The 15,349-nt window shown below is 46.4% G+C and overlaps 1 protein-coding gene across 5 annotated transcripts; it reads left to right on the plus strand.

The window, feature by feature from the left end:
* Positions 1 to 2,271: 2,271 nt before the first annotated feature.
* On the plus strand, positions 2,272 to 12,423 carry hdlbpb (high density lipoprotein binding protein b; the record flags this gene model as incomplete). 5 transcript variants are annotated; one of them, XM_079184365.1, is made up of 26 exons in its annotated part: positions 2,272 to 2,347; positions 2,553 to 2,704; positions 2,792 to 3,007; positions 3,812 to 4,018; positions 4,139 to 4,354; positions 4,985 to 5,191; positions 5,403 to 5,510; positions 6,086 to 6,190; positions 6,778 to 6,856; positions 7,091 to 7,230; positions 7,347 to 7,451; positions 7,554 to 7,667; positions 7,765 to 7,851; positions 7,993 to 8,124; positions 8,844 to 9,062; positions 9,218 to 9,439; positions 9,544 to 9,762; positions 9,951 to 10,137; positions 10,337 to 10,464; positions 10,575 to 10,679; positions 10,863 to 10,997; positions 11,113 to 11,256; positions 11,431 to 11,610; positions 11,752 to 11,868; positions 12,017 to 12,172; positions 12,331 to 12,423. In XM_079184365.1, 26 exons carry the CDS (start codon positions 2,272 to 2,274, stop codon positions 12,421 to 12,423), a joined length of 3,849 nt encoding a protein of 1,282 aa, XP_079040491.1. The 5 variants fall into 5 exon arrangements, with proteins under 5 accessions (XP_079040491.1, XP_079040495.1, XP_079040493.1 ...); XM_079184369.1 differs by having other exon boundaries at positions 9,951 to 10,117; positions 10,374 to 10,464; XM_079184367.1 differs by having other exon boundaries at positions 9,951 to 10,101; positions 12,328 to 12,423.
* Between the last annotated feature and the right edge of the window lie 2,926 nt (positions 12,424 to 15,349).

Here is a 15,349-nt window from a genome sequence, read left to right on the forward strand (position 1 = left end):
ACGGACTCGGACTCTGTGCACGAAGCCGGTCCGACCACAACGAGAAGCTATTTTGCAAGGTTAGCGCCTCCGGAGCTGGAGCTGGTTCTCTGTGCGCCTGGCTTGTTTTTTTAGCCGATTATCAGAAAGTCCTTGCGCTTAATCATCCCCGGCTGAGGTCGGAGCGCCGTGCTAGCTTAGCGTAGCGACCTCTCGGCTAACGCAAGCCTTTTGCATTTGTTCCCCTATGTTTGCAGAGGTTAACGTAGCCTGCGAAGCTAACGGGACCAGCCGTGCAGCGCATCTTCAAGCTGGAAATACACCCGATAGTCGGCTACAGAGAGATGCGTCTGTGCACGGTGCACGGTTGGGATTCATCTCACCGTCTCACGTTATATTTCTTATTTATCCTTAGAGAATAGGCAGCAGTGGCATTTATTTATTTTAGTCACAGCCGCTGCTAAGTTCGCGTTAAACTGTGTTGCATCGAGCCACTCTTTGTTCCTTTACGTTAAAATGTCTCGCTTTCTGGCAGTTTAATTATGATTATTTATCCCGTTAAAACATATTAGAAACGTTACTTAAATAAAAGTAGCGATACCTTAATGTAAAATAATTCAGTTTAAAGTGCTGCGTTCAAAATTGTATTATGATTTTTTAAAATGTACCTTAGAATTAATAGCATTAATTAGGAAGTACAATTATTCATTATGTGAGACAATGATCTCAATCAGTTACTTAAAGTTATAATTGCATTAATTAATATTGCTGCATTAATGTGTAAGTATCTTGTTACTACTTACTTTACTGTACGTTTTACTGTAGTATTTGGTTCAGGTGGAGCTAATTCACCATCTGTTTATGAGCTGCACAATTCCATCAAATGGACATATTCCACATTTTATACACATTTTCCAAAACTTCAAACTGTAAAGACAGCGTATTTAAAAAAAAAAAGAGGGGCGTCATGTTTTTGTTGTTGTTTACCAAATACAGTACAGAGTCCCGGTTCGTGTTTCCTGGGCCATTGATTCTGTCAAACTGTAAGCGATGGGCAGCGAGATGTGGGAGGGGAGGAGAGAGTAGGAGAGTGAATCAGACCCACACGGTGTAAGGTGCAGTGCAGTGTGGGTGTTCACAGTAATAACCCAGCCTCCGTGCCGTATATATATATATATATATACCTGTTTTCGATTTACAGTGTTCGCTTTCACTCTTCCTTTTTTTTCTTCCGTCTTGTGCACCCAGGAGCTGAAACAGACACTCACACTGAAGCGCCTACGGTAGCCGCTAACTGGACGGACTCTCTGGCAATTGACCTTTTGCAGGTAAGCCTGGCCTCACTTTGTACAATATTATTATACAATACACAAGCTGCCGTTGTTCGATCGGTTCTTACACATGTTTACTTTTATATTTTAGAAGGGGTAACTTAGCGGTGTCTTTACCAGCACGGTCACGTTTCACATGACAGTTAAGATCAAATTACTAACTGGGAGCAAACGGTGACATCACACAGCGAGGGGATGGATTCGCATCCCCGTTCATGAGCGAGAACAACATCTCGGTTGTCGAAGATATTAAAGCAAAAAAATATCACGTAAAAATGAGTGATTCCCATAATCTTAGATCATGACTTTATCTTAAAGGTACAAACCAGAAATTCGAGTAAGCGACGTAAGAGACAAAACCTGATTTCCCCTCTTAACTTAATTAAAGAGCAGGTTTTATGAAGTTCTCATAAACGTGTCGTTTTTAGCATTTAAATGATTTTTTATTTTATGGCTGCTCCCAGCCATAAAATGTAATATCGACCCTAAATCACCATCTCTGTGTTCTGCGAGCGTCCGCTGTTGACAAGATGTCGTGAGTTGAAATGTCAGCAGCAGTTGTTTTTAGACTCCCGGTGTCTGACTTGTGATCGCCTTGTCCCGGAGGCTTCGTGGCACCGTGTGTTTGTCTGAGGCATGCAGAGTGTTGATTGGAGCATCTCAGGTGTAAAGTGCAGCATCGGGTGCGGTGAAGTAGATCTCCCGGGGCTTGTGGGAAAGCAACCCTGGAGAATATACAATCAAGAGTAGGGAGGGAGAGCGATGTAAGAGAAACAGGTTTCTGCATATCTGATGGCTCTCTGCAGTTGGATCGTCCAGTTATTCCTTCACAATGAAACTTCATCAGAAACATTTCCCCCCTCAATAGATTCTAAGGTTTGATTTCTTCTTCATTTTTTGTGTTCACTCCATCCTTCACACCTCTCTCTTTTAAGTGGAAAAGCGGAATACGTCTTGAACTATGAGCTCAGTGGCAGTGTTGACCCCGGAAAGCTTTGCGGAGCATCGCAGTGGCCTCAAGGACCAGGACATGTCAGGTAATATCATACCTGTCATCCTTTTCCCTGTTTTTGACTTTTTGTTAGAAGGCGTTCACCTCAGATCTACACAGATGAACTAACTTACTATCTCTCCTTCATTTAAAATACTCCTCCTCTATCCTTCCATCCATGCATTCTGTTTTTCGTTCTCCCTCCTTACCTTCGTCTTTGCCTTATTTATCTTTCGTCTCTCCTTTGCCAGGCTGCGTCCCGGAGGACGAGGCCTACATCCCCACCTACCTGGAGGCCTTCCCTCCGCTGCCGGAGAAGGGGGCCCCAGGGGAAAAGACTGGGGAGCCAGCTTCAGCGTGGGGGGGCAAGATCAGGCCCATCAAAGCCTCTGTCATCACCCAGGTCAGGCAGCCACTGACTACATACACCAACAGGCAACATTATACACACAAGTCTAAATTTGACCCTCCTCGCCTGCTCTGTGCGCAGGTGTTCCACGTGCCCCTGGAGGAGCGTCGCTACAAGGACAACAGCCAGTTCGGGGAGGGCGAGGAGGCCAAAGTGTGCCTGGACATCATGCAGCGGACGGGGGCTCACATTGAGCTGTCGCTGGCCAAAGACCAGGGCCTGTCCATCATGGTCACCGGCAAACTGGAGTCTGTCATGAAGGCTCGCAAGGAAATCGTAGCTCGCCTGCAAACGCAGGTAAATTCACCTTTTTGTTTATGTGTTTAAACTGTTGGGTTTGCGGGGTACTTAGTGCATGGTGGGGGGTGTTTTTAGGGATTGTACATTCCTGTGTTTTGGAACCTCAGCAAGTCTATCTTCGAGGGACTGAAATATAAAAAGGGGTTTTGTCTTCATGGTGAATGCGATTGGAGAAATGCCACCGAGTAACAGATGTTTCTTTGAGGCAGAAAAACGACTGGCGTCACTTAAACTTGATGAATGGGACCGGAGGTTTTGATGAGACACTAAAAATATCACATCTGTTACTTTTATTGGCGTTTGCTGTTTTTTTTTACTTCCTCGCAAAAATGATATAGGAGAGTTAGTTTTATCTGTGCAGGCCGGCCGGTGCAGGACAAAAAAGTTGAAGCTGAAAAATAGCCGTCAGCTCCCGACGGTGGCGTTTCTGGGCTTCAGCAGTAAACAATGCTGATTTCCACTTCAATTGGTGCACTGAGACCCACCCGCATAGCTGAACTGCAGTTATTGATACAATAGTGCAGAAAAACAATCCGTCCTCTCCGCAAGGTTAGATTCTTTTGTTTTTGTTTACCCGCTGAGAACTCAAAATATTCCATTGTTACTGATAATTAGGGTCCGTGGTAAACTAGAGAATTGATATTCTAATATCATGGAAATGTCGAAACCGCAGCTGCTGCATCAACAATTCTATATTTTTACGGATATGTCTGACCCCTAACTTTTAAGAAAGATCGACATAATGCTAATGAGAGAAGTTTCGTTTTTTTGCCAGTAAAACGTTTCTCCCGCTCCTCCCAGGCCTCGGCTACGGTCGCCATCCCCAAGGAGCACCATCGCTTTGTCATCGGTAAGAACGGCGAAAAGCTGCAGGACCTGGAGCTGAAGACCGCCACCAAGATTGCTATTCCGCGTCCCGACGACCCCAGCGCCAACATCCGCATCACTGGCACCAAGGAAGGCATCGAGAAGGCCCGCCACGAAATCCTTCTGATCTCTGCTGAACAGGTGAGCTGACGGGGTCTGAAGGGATCCGTGAAGAACCGGAAGATGTTGAAGGTTAACGTATAAATCTATGCTCATGATACGCCTATACCCCCCCCCTTCTTCCCCTCACCTGCTCAACAGGACAAGCGTGCCGTGGAGCGTGTCTCCCTGGAGAAGGCCTTCCACCCCTTCATCGCCGGCGCCCACAACCGGCTGGTGCAGGAGCTGAGCCAGGAGACGGGCGCCCGCATCAGCATCCCCCCGCCCAGCCTGCCCAAGGACGAGATCGTCATCACCGGGGAGAAGGAGGCGGTCGCCCTGGCGCTCAGCCGCATCCGAGCCATCTACGACGACAAGGTGTGTTTGATAAAAAAAAAGAAGAGAAAATTCTCTTTTGCTGCTATTTGAATCAGTTTTTTAAATCTATTTATGTATGTGTCGTTGGAATAAGGAGGTTTTATCGTTGTTTACAACAGTGCTGTTGTTTTATTTTCTACCACACACGATGGAGGTGTGTGTGTGTGTGTGTGTGTGTGTGTGTGTGTGTGTGTGTGTGTGTGTGTGTGTGTGTGTGTGTGTGTGTGTGTGTGTGTGTGTGTGTGTGTGTGTGTGTGTGCCAGATGAATGCTGGCGATAGGCAGGCCGGAGATAATGTGGAGAGAAAATTGGATTTGACCAGAGAACAACAGGATGAGAATGCTAATGTCATTTAGTGTATATGCGTGAGAGGCAAAAACAAATATATTCTCTTGCTGCTTTTTTTTCTTCCTGACACGTCTCACTCATTACAATTTTCATCGGCTCCGTCCTTCCTGTTTTCTGCCCGTCCTTCCTCTTTCTGTCTCCTCTTGTGGTCCCATCCATCCCTCACTGTGCCCCTCAATTTACCCACTTCCTCCCGCTGTCCTTCCTCTCACGGCCGTCTTCTTTTCCACGCAACTCGCTCGTCAATTCTAACCTTCCCCCCTCCCCCCCTCCACCCTGCAGAAGAGGAAGACCACCACCATCTCCGTGGAGGTGAAGAAGTCTCAGCATAAGTACATTATAGGTCCAAAGGGCAACACCCTGCAGGAGATCCTGGAGACCACGGGGGTGTCCGTGGAGATGCCTCCTCTGGACTCCGGCTCAGAGACCATCATCCTCAGAGGGGAGCCTGACAAGCTGGGGCCGGCGCTCACACAGGTGTACGCAAAGGTGAGGAGAGGAGAGGGTAGATGGAGAGTGCATGATGCTTATCTGTGCGTCACACTAGCCACCCCTCTCACATTACATGTAGTCACGTGATCCATTGTCAATATAAAATGTGCTGGTGCAGCTCTAATTTCCAGCCAGCTATTTAGAGAGATTTCAGTGAGGTTGTGAATGCAAATTGTATTTTAATTGAACTTCCCCCCCCCCCGTGCAGGCGAAGAGTGTGATGGTGGTGGAGGTGACCGCTCCGGCCTGGCTGCATCGCTTCATCATCGGCAAGAAAGGACAGAACATCGGGCGGATCACACAGCAGCTACCGCGGGTAAGGAGGAGAGAGAGATGATCGGAGTCAGAAACCAGGGATGAAACTGTCTGCTGCTACATAAATGACGGGTGAATTGTTGTCAGAGCCCCAGAGACCGCAACAAAACAGGAAGACGAGCGAGCCGGCTGCTCATAACAGCTATTTATTTGCCACAAATATAAATGAAACGATGCAACGTGTAGGTACCGGTTGTCAGTCGTGAAGTGCATGTATGGGTGTGTGTGTGGTAGTGAAAGCACCTGCAACAGACAACCACAAGCAACAGGGACACCTAGTATATGGGAGGAGGGGGGTCGTCACTTGTGCATACTATATAGGAGGTGAAGAAGGAAGGGGAAATGTAGAAGTGACAGCAGCATGGCAGAGGACACTGGTAACATAGACCGACACTCGGGTGAGTCAACACTGGGCGGGTCAGGAGAAGTCACACTTCATATTGTGTGTGTGTGTGTGTGTGTGTGTGTGTGTGTGTGTGTGTGTGTGTGTGTGTGTGTGTGTGTGTGTGTGTGTGTGTGTGTGTGTGTGTGTGTGTGTGTGTGTGTGTGTGTGTGTGTGTGTGTGTGTGTGTGCAGGTTCACATAGAGTTTACTGATGGTGAGGAGCGCATCAGCCTGGAGGGGCCAACAGAGGAGGTGGAACAGGCTCAGGCCCAGATACAAGAGATCATCAAGGACCTGGTGAGTACTCGCACACACACACACGCACACACACACACATTGTACAGGAAGCTTCATATACATCTGTATTTATGATTAGAGCTGAAATGATCAGTCAACTAATCGATCAGTCACTAGATGCTGTTTAAATGTGAGGATTTACTTCTTTTCTGTGTTTTTATATCATTGTGAAGAAGTCACCTTGGGCTTTAGGAAATTGTGATGTGAATTTTTCACCTTTTTTAAGAAGAACAAAAGAAGATTAAAGCATGAATCAGATGATTGAGAAAATAATTTACAGATTAATCAACAATGAGAAACATGGGATATTTAATACAAGAAGAGGAGCAGTGTTAATCACTAATTTATAATTAGTAATTAGTAAAATGGCTCAAAACACAGTCAAATGCTCCCGATATTTCTTATTTAATTCATTTCAAGGTGGTTCACATTTTACCCAAAATGACATGAAGCATTGCTGTTGGAAGTTCCCTCCTATTACTCTTAGAATAAAGACAAACAGAGACAAAATAGAAACCGATTTGTTTGGTGCTGCAGCTCAGGGAACACATATAGTGACAAATCTCCCTCTGCCCCTCTGCGTCCAGCTGGTGAGGATGGACTACACTGAAGTCATCATAGATCAGCGTTTCCACAGACACCTCATCGGAAAGAACGGAGCCAACAGTGAGTACACTTCTGTTCAGCTGACCTCAGCAGAAAAGAAACATCAACACCTCTGGGGTTCAGGGTTCAAATGCCAGCCTTTTCATTTGCAGTTTTTTTGAAGCCACTGACTCAGTACATTTAACCACTTTTGGGGTTTTATTCTTTTAGTCAGGAGTGTCACATCTTCTGCAAATGACTTGTTTGATGAATTTTTTTCACCCCTCTGTCACACCATCCGTCCCTTCACGGCAGTCAATCGGATCAAGGAGCAGTACAAGGTGTCGGTACGAATCCCCCAAGACTCTGAACGAAGTGGCCTGGTCCGGATCGAAGGAGACCCGAAAGGTGTCCAGCTGGCACGCAGAGAGCTCATTGAGATGGTCCAGAGGATGGTGAGAGTTGGTTCATTCATCCTGCTGGTCGGCATAACCCCCCCCTCCCAAAAAAGCTCTGTACACAGACTACAAAGTGGCCTGCTCACACTTTTTACTTTTTTCCCAATTTCCAGGAAAACGAGCGCACCAAAGACCTGATCGTGGAGCAGAAGTTCCATCGGACAATCATCGGGCAGAAGGGAGAAAAGATTAAAGAAGTTCGAGACAAGTTCCCGGAGGTGAACATTTTCTCCGACCCTTACTGCCCTTCATCTCGCCCTTCATCGTTATGAAATGATTAGTTTTTAACCCAGTTAAAGTATTATCTCATCCGCTTCTAGGTCATTATCAATTTCCCCGACCCGTCGCAGAAGAGCGACATCGTCCAGCTGAGAGGGCCGAAGAACGAGGTGGAGAAATGTGGAAAGTTCCTCCAGAAAATCATCGCGGACCTGGTACGACCCATCTTGATCCAGCTTGTTCCATCTTTGTCTCCGTCTCTCTAGACTTGACTTCACGGCAGCTTTTTCTTTTTTTTCTCTTCTCTTCCAGATTGAGAACAGCTTCTCGCTCTCTGTTCCCATCTTCAAGCAGTTTCACAAAAACATAATTGGTAAGGGCGGCGCCAACATCAAAAAGGTGAGACTTGGTAGTGATTTGTAACGTTGACCTGTATTGAAACCTGTACATTTTTGCTCAAATCTGTATTTAGACTGTTGCCAGAATAAATGTTTCATTATGTTAAAGGCAGAAAATAACAGATGTTGTTGACGCCAACAGATCCGCGAAGAGACCAACACCAAGATCGACCTGCCGACAGAGAACAGCAACTCTGAGATGATCCTCATCACGGGCAAGAAGAGCTACTGTGAAGCAGCCAGAGATCGAATCCTCGCCATCCAGAGAGAACTGGTGAGAGCTGCAGGGAATGTTTTTGGTCAGAAACACATTTTAGTAAAATCCTAAAATCCCGTTTTTTGTTTTCATACTTTTTCAAGGTGTACTTCCCAGCATTTACCTGAGCTTTCAGTCGTATCTTGCATTCTTCCTCATCAGATGATGAGCGTAGGATGTGGTTTAAAGCTCCGGAAAGAGAGGCCAACCGTTAGCCGCAACGTCGTGGTTTGAATTGGACCGGGTACCTATGTTGCATCTCTGTCTGCCTCATTTCCTGCCTTTTTTTCCACCATTGCTTTCTAGTAAAGGCAGAAAATGACTAAATAATAGTAATTACAACCTAAAATGTAACTTTCGGACCCAAATTTCAAGCTGGAGTGAAGGACTTTAACATATAGATGAACGTATGTTACATTTGAGCCCTTGCCAAACAAGTTCACACGATGCTGATTGTCGTTGCAAGGGAAAAACTCTCTGCTTCCGCGGTGTACTGCAGTTGTGGTTTCTGTAGCGATTTTCCCACGCTGTCGCACTGGTGATGCGTTTTACGTCTACCAGCCATAGCTAAAGGGGTAGAAAGAGGTTACAGACCATAGCGACAGAGTTAGCAGGGAAGAGTATGGCGGACACCATGGTGGACTATCCAAAGAAGCCCGCGTGGATGCTCCAGAGAAAAACATCAGAAAGTCAAAATGTCATCTCCCCGGCTCACATTTCTCTCTTCATCTCTTCAGGCCAATATTAAGGAGACAGAGGTCGCCATCCCTGCCAGGCTGCACAACTCTCTGATCGGCTCCAAGGGCTGCCTCGTGCGCTCCATCATGGAGGACTGCGGCGGCGTCCACATCCATTTCCCCTCCGAGGGCTCCGGCTCGGACAAGGTCACCATCAGAGGGCCTGTCGGGGAGGTGGAGAAGGCCAAGAAACAGCTGCTGCAGCTGGCTGAAGAGAAGGTGGGTGTGGAAAGACAGAGTTTGACGAATGGCCACAAAGAGTTAATGAACACAAAGAGGTGACTTCAAAATGAGAGAGAAGTGAGTAAACCAGAGAGAGGAAGAGGAGAGAGGTGAAATACTGACATCCCTTTCCTGTTCTTTGCCCTCCTCAGCAAGTCAACAACTTCACCGCCGAGCTTCAGGCGAAACCAGAGTACCATAAATTCCTGATCGGCCGCGGAGGGGCCAACATTCGTCGCGTGCGGGACAAGACGGGGGCCCGCATCATCTTCCCGTCGCCGGATGACACCGAGCAGGAACTGATCACCATTGTGGGGAAGGAGGAAGCCGTTCGTCAGGCACAGAAGGAGCTGGAATGTCTCGTCAAAAACCTGGTAATTGCGACACTGTTTGACAAGTGTTCTATTCTTAACCGTCCCCCTTTTTCTGTGCTGGAGTGCCTTCCGCTCACTCCCCGTCCTGTCGTCTCCCTCTCCAGGACGACGTGGTGGAGGACAACATGGTGGTGGACGTTCGCCACCACCGGCACTTTGTGTGTCGGAGAGGCCAGGTGCTGCGGGAGCTGGCGGAGGAGTACGGCGGCGTAGCCGTGAGCTTCCCCCGCACGGGAGCAAACAGTCAGCGGGTCACTCTGAAGGGGGCCAAGGACTGTGTGGAGGCCGCCAAGAAGCGCATCCAGGAGATCATCGAGGACCTGGTAAGAGTTCCTTACAAAACTATTTGCTAACATTTCTCCTGTGTATTTGCCCAGAATAAATATGCAATGGAAGCAATCCTCCCGAGCTCGTGATGTGTCTTTGTTTTTGCCGTCGGTGCCGTTGTTACCCAGCTGTCTCCCGTCTTCCTCCCCCTCTCTCCCCCTCTCTCTCTCTCTCTCTCGAGCAGGAGTCCCAGGTGAGCGTGGAGGTGGCCATCCCTCAGCGCTACCACCGAGCCATCATGGGGCCGAAAGGTTGCCGCATCCAGCTGATCACCAGGGAGCACGAGGTCCAAATAAAGTTCCCAGAGAGAGAAGACAGCGCTGCAGGTCAGAAGCGTAACACACAAGAGAAGTGCAGCTACGATACTAACAGTGTTGTTAAATACGTTGCCACCACAAAGAAAGCAGAACAATAAGAAACTAGTGCTCTCTGAGTACAGGCATTATGACATCTGGTTTATATACTTGAATCCATAATGTGGAGGGTTACTGACTCCAAAGTTATATGTTTACACAGGAAAAAAGGCAAAAAAATGGCTTTTAATGCGTTATATCTGATGTGAAACTGCAGGTCAGGAGGCTCCGCCACAGGAAAACGGTGAGGTCAGCCCAGAGGCGGAGTTTGTTGCCCGCAAGTGTGACATCATCACCATCGCTGGGCGTGTGGAGAAATGTGAACTGGCGAAAGCCGCCCTGCTGGTAGGCAGCACTGGTACTTTAATTACAGACATTATACCGTCCATTCTTTTATGCTCTCTATCGTCATCCATTTACTCGATAATAATCGCTGTCGCTGCTTTCTCCTTCAGGCGCTGGTGCCCATAACGGAGGACGTCGAAGTGTCTTACGAGCTGCATCGCTACATCATCGGCCAGAAGGGCAGCGGCATCAGGAAGATGATGGAGGAGTACGAGGTTAGCTTTCACTCAATGGTGCCACCTTCTGGCCATGTGACCTTTCATACTGCAGGTTAACGATGCATTTAAGTAGCTATGTTGATGAAAATGTTGGAGTGTAATTAAGGGGATATCTTTGAAAAGAAAAGGCATCTCTAGTTGACTGCATTTTGTGTGCGTGGTTTTTTTTTTCGTGTGCAGGTGAACATCTGGGTGCCGCAGCCAGAGAAGCAGCTGGATGTGATCAAGGTGACGGGCCTGGTAGCCAACATGGAGCGAGCCAAACAGGGTCTGCTCGACAGAGTCAAAGAACTGCAGGCTGAGCAGGCTGACAGGGTACGTACACACACACACACACACACACACACAAGACAGCATTTCCTGTCTCCCACATGATTGATCTTATCATCATGAAAATGTTTGAGGTCTTTGCTGCTCCGTCTCCTTTCAGGCCCTGCGTAGTTTCAAGGTGACCATGTCTGTAGATCCAAAGTTTCATCCCAAGATCATCGGCCGCAAAGGGGCGGTCATCTCTCAGATCAGGAAAGACCACGACGTCAGCATCCAGTTCCCCGACAAAGGAGACGAGCAGCAGGTGTGTGTGTGTGTGTGTGTGTGTGTGTGTGTGTGTGTGATGATAAAAAAAACATTTCATATTGCTTTTTTCCACTTAATTGAAGCCAACTGAACATCCCTCTTCTCACCCCGAACTACGATGGCCTTCAAGTCTTTATCTTGAGCTGTTGATGCACACTTCTCATTCCTCCAGGATCTGATCGTGATCTTGGGGTACGAGCGTAACGCGGAGGAGGCGAGTCAAGCCATCCGGCAGCTGGTGGCCGAATGGCAGGAGATGGTGAGCCAGGACGTTCACCTGGACCCGAGGACCCACGCCCGCATCATCGGAGCCCGCGGCAAAGCCATCCGCAAGCTGATGGAGGAGTTCAAGGTTCGCTGTTGGTTTGGGATTTTTTTACACACAGTTGCATTTTTACTCTGATGACGGAGGGGAAACGTTTTGATTGGTTTTATTATATGTTGTTGGTTTCCTCTCTATTTTAACCTGTTCTCCTCTTGTTCTTGTGTTCAGGTAGATATCCGGTTCCCTCAGCCCGGCTCCGACGAGCCCGACAAAGTGACGGTGACGGGCCTTCCTGAGACTGTCGACAACGCCATCGACCACCTGCTCAACTTGGAGGAGGAATATGTGAGTAATCGCGCAAAATGTATAAACTCTGTGTTTTCTCTCCTGGCCCTACAGCTAGAAAGTGTAAAAGAAGTTCATTGGGTTTGAAGGCAGTTTGAAGAGCAATTGTCTCCTCCTCTCCCCTCCATCCTTTCTCCACCTCTCTCAGATGCTCAGCGTGACAGAGACGGAGACGTTGGCAGCTTACATGAAGCCTCCATCTCGCTATGGAGGGGGAGGAGGAGCAGGAGCTGATGATGGCAGCGGGGGTCCGGCTAAGGGCTTTGTTGTGCGGGACGCCCCCTGGAACGCTGCCGGGAACAAGGTAGGACATGTTGTTTTTTTGTTTTGTTTTAGGGATAGTGGTCCAAAGGAGATACAATGATCCTTTACTGTATTTATCTCTTACTGAATCTTAATCAGGTGAAAAGTGACGATGCAGATGCGTCCAGGTATTTAGTGCAGTTCATCTGTTTCTTCCAGGCTCCTGACATGAGCAGCGCCGAGGATTTCCCCACGTTTGGGACCAGCGTGGCCCCGAAGCAAGCGTCCGCCTGGGGTCCCAAGAAGTTCTGAAGCCGCTCATCTGGAGGAAAACAAAAAAAAAACTTCTGTAAAGTAGACGACAAGAGACACAATCTCTTATCAAATTGCTGCTCGCCTTCTCTTCAGCCTCCCTTTGTCTCTCTTTCTCTGTAAAAACCCCTTTGTACCATCCTCCCACAACCAGCCACAATGAATCCTGGGAGAGCGATCCCTTCTTTTTCCTCATAGTACCCCCGAGAGAAGGAAAAAAGAACATTGAGTGCTCTCGTCATAGTCTTTGCTGTTCTTCTCTGCGTCTCGGGTTTCACCGCCCCGGCCGGTCTCGCTGAAATATTTCAAAGACCCCTTTTTTTCACCTCTACCTGCTGTACTCCTTCCTCAAAGTCAGACCTCAAAATCACCTCACTGCAGTGCGCGAGAAAAGTTTAAACTCTTCAGATTCTGCTGAATCAGCGAAGAGGCGTTTCGGCCGAGCACTGGGGACAAGTAACGATAGCTAAAGCGTGGATTACTGAGCTAAAGAGTTCGTAAACAATGACATCTTTTAAGGTTCTTTTCCTGTGTTTTTTACAAGGAAGTCACTTGTTGGCTCATCTTTCCAGTCACTTATGTGGTGCAGCAGGTGAGGCAATGAGCTGTGTGTGTGTGTGTGTGTGTGTGTGTGTGTGTGTGTTGGTGGGTTCAGGAGAGGTTTTCACCCACAAGTGTTTGTAGATCCCCTTTTTATTTATTTATGTCAGAGAACAGCTGCTGTAGTCAACACTCTGGAGCAAAAGGTGTTGAAGTCCTGCACCGATTGTTTGTACTGAAGGTGATTTTGTTACCGTTTTAATTTATTTGAAAAAAAAAAGGAGCCATTTAATTTAATCTACTGTGATCATGCGTTTTTATAAAAAAGCACTCTGTAGCTTGATGCTTACAATATTACGTTTGGGACTGAGTGTTGTGCGTCAGGGTTTGGGAAACATGTTACCAGTTGTGATGTGTAAGTGTACAAAGAACTTTTCGCTATTTTTTTAAAACTGTGTGAGATTTTGTTGTTGTTGGTTTCTGGCATATTTGGAAGACTGTATGTATGTGTGTGTGTGTGTGTGTGTGTGTGTGTGTGTGTGTGTGAGCATGGCAGTTAAGATGTATATTTGAATGAAGCTGAACCAAACTTTTACATAGTCTTTGTCCGTTTTGTCTCTCTTCTCAGAACTCATTTAGAGGTTTTTACCCTCTGAGCTCGTCAACCATCCGCACAATGCTGCTTCAAATCTGTCCCCCCCCCCCCCCCACCACCACCACCAAACAAACTCAGAATCAATAGCTGCACTTTGGTTTTCTCATACAAGTGCGTTCAGTGCATTTATTGAGATTTCGTAGCACAAACCTTTGTTGCCCCTCTTTCCAGTTCTGGGACGTAATGCGTTGTGTCCTGTTGCTAAATCATACAATTGGCCCAGATTTCAATCCGTTAAATCAAAGCTTTCTTGCGCCTGGAGTCTTTAAGGAATAGTTTAATAGTTCGGAAATACACTTGCATGCTTTCTTTCCGAAAGTTAGGAGAAGTCAGTGTTCGATAGTGTAGCATAAAGACTGGACGCTGGGGGAAAAGTGAAGCAAATACGCCTCTAAAACGTACCAATGAGCAACTTAAATCTTATTCGTTAAATATGAATACAAGCAGAAATGCACAAAGTGCGTTTGTTTTCGGCAGAAACACAGGAAAGTTTGATGAAATGTTTGTCAAGAAGTAGTTCCAGCAATAGTTAACACCTCACACAACAAATTGTCCTTTTTACACTTCTGTTTGTGTACGTTTTTAAACGAACAAGATACGACACGTTTGATGGAGATCTGATAATCTACCTCTCGGAAAGAAAGCTTATTTCTCAAAATGTCAAACTATTTGAGAGGGCCGGGAAAAGCTCGGGACCAGATTGGCAGCTCTAAGTTAGACCTGAGACCAGACAAAGAAAACTCAGGGTCCAATAAGTCAAAGCTGGCTACAGATTATTAAAGAAAACCGACTATGCAACCCAACAGGATCACACAGCAGATCACCGTCTACTCCACCACAACTATGGGATCATTATAGTTCTGTTACTGTGTGACGGCAAACTGGAAATCTGTTTGTTTTTATTGGTTGAACTCTTGGCTGAATCTCTACATTTTTAAATTACTTTGTGTGTCTCTTTTCTTAAACTGGCAGGACAGCGCTGCCCCTGAAGCAGCCACTATTTCTGTAAAAAAAAAAACGATGAAAAAACCCAACATTGGCCTTAATGAGTAATTAGTCTTCAGCATTTTGGAAAAGGTGTGATTGAGTAAGTATGCAACACTGCAATAACATGTCAGTGACCGGACTTTTTTTCCTACTCTAAATAAAATTCAATGAAAAAGAAAACGTACCAAAACCACCAGTAGGTTGTCTTTTTCTTCATGGCGTCTGTTTTACAGCCCGTACCAAAGAAAATCAACTTTAACCATAATTCTGTTTACTGTCTTTTTATAAATCAGGAAGATATGATTTGTTATGTAACCGCCTGTACAACGCAACATACGGAAAACAAATTAAGAACACAATACAAATATAATTGTGCAAAGCAGCACTGGGCTGTAAATATCCCATATAATCACATTTTTCTTTCCCTTCTGCCAAACCCGGTAGATCGTCCTCAGTCAGATCACAGCTGCTCGTAGACGGTGACTGAGCTTCGTATCATTTTTGAGTTTGACTCCAAAAATGTTTCACGGTGTATAGCAGGTGTAAATCAATGATTAGTTTAGATAACAGAACTGCAGATCCCTAATGAATAACATTCACTTGAACTTCAGGATGACCGAGTAGAATCTGGTGGTCAAAAGTCAAAGACACTGAACTACCTACACACATTTTTGGCCATAACTCAAGAATTCATGTGCAAATGATGACGGTTAAAAACCTGCAAAATCTAGAAGTAAATATATA

Source organism: Pholis gunnellus (assembly GCF_910591455.1).
Source record: "Pholis gunnellus genome assembly, chromosome: 23".
Lineage (NCBI taxonomy): Eukaryota > Metazoa > Chordata > Actinopteri > Perciformes > Pholidae > Pholis > Pholis gunnellus.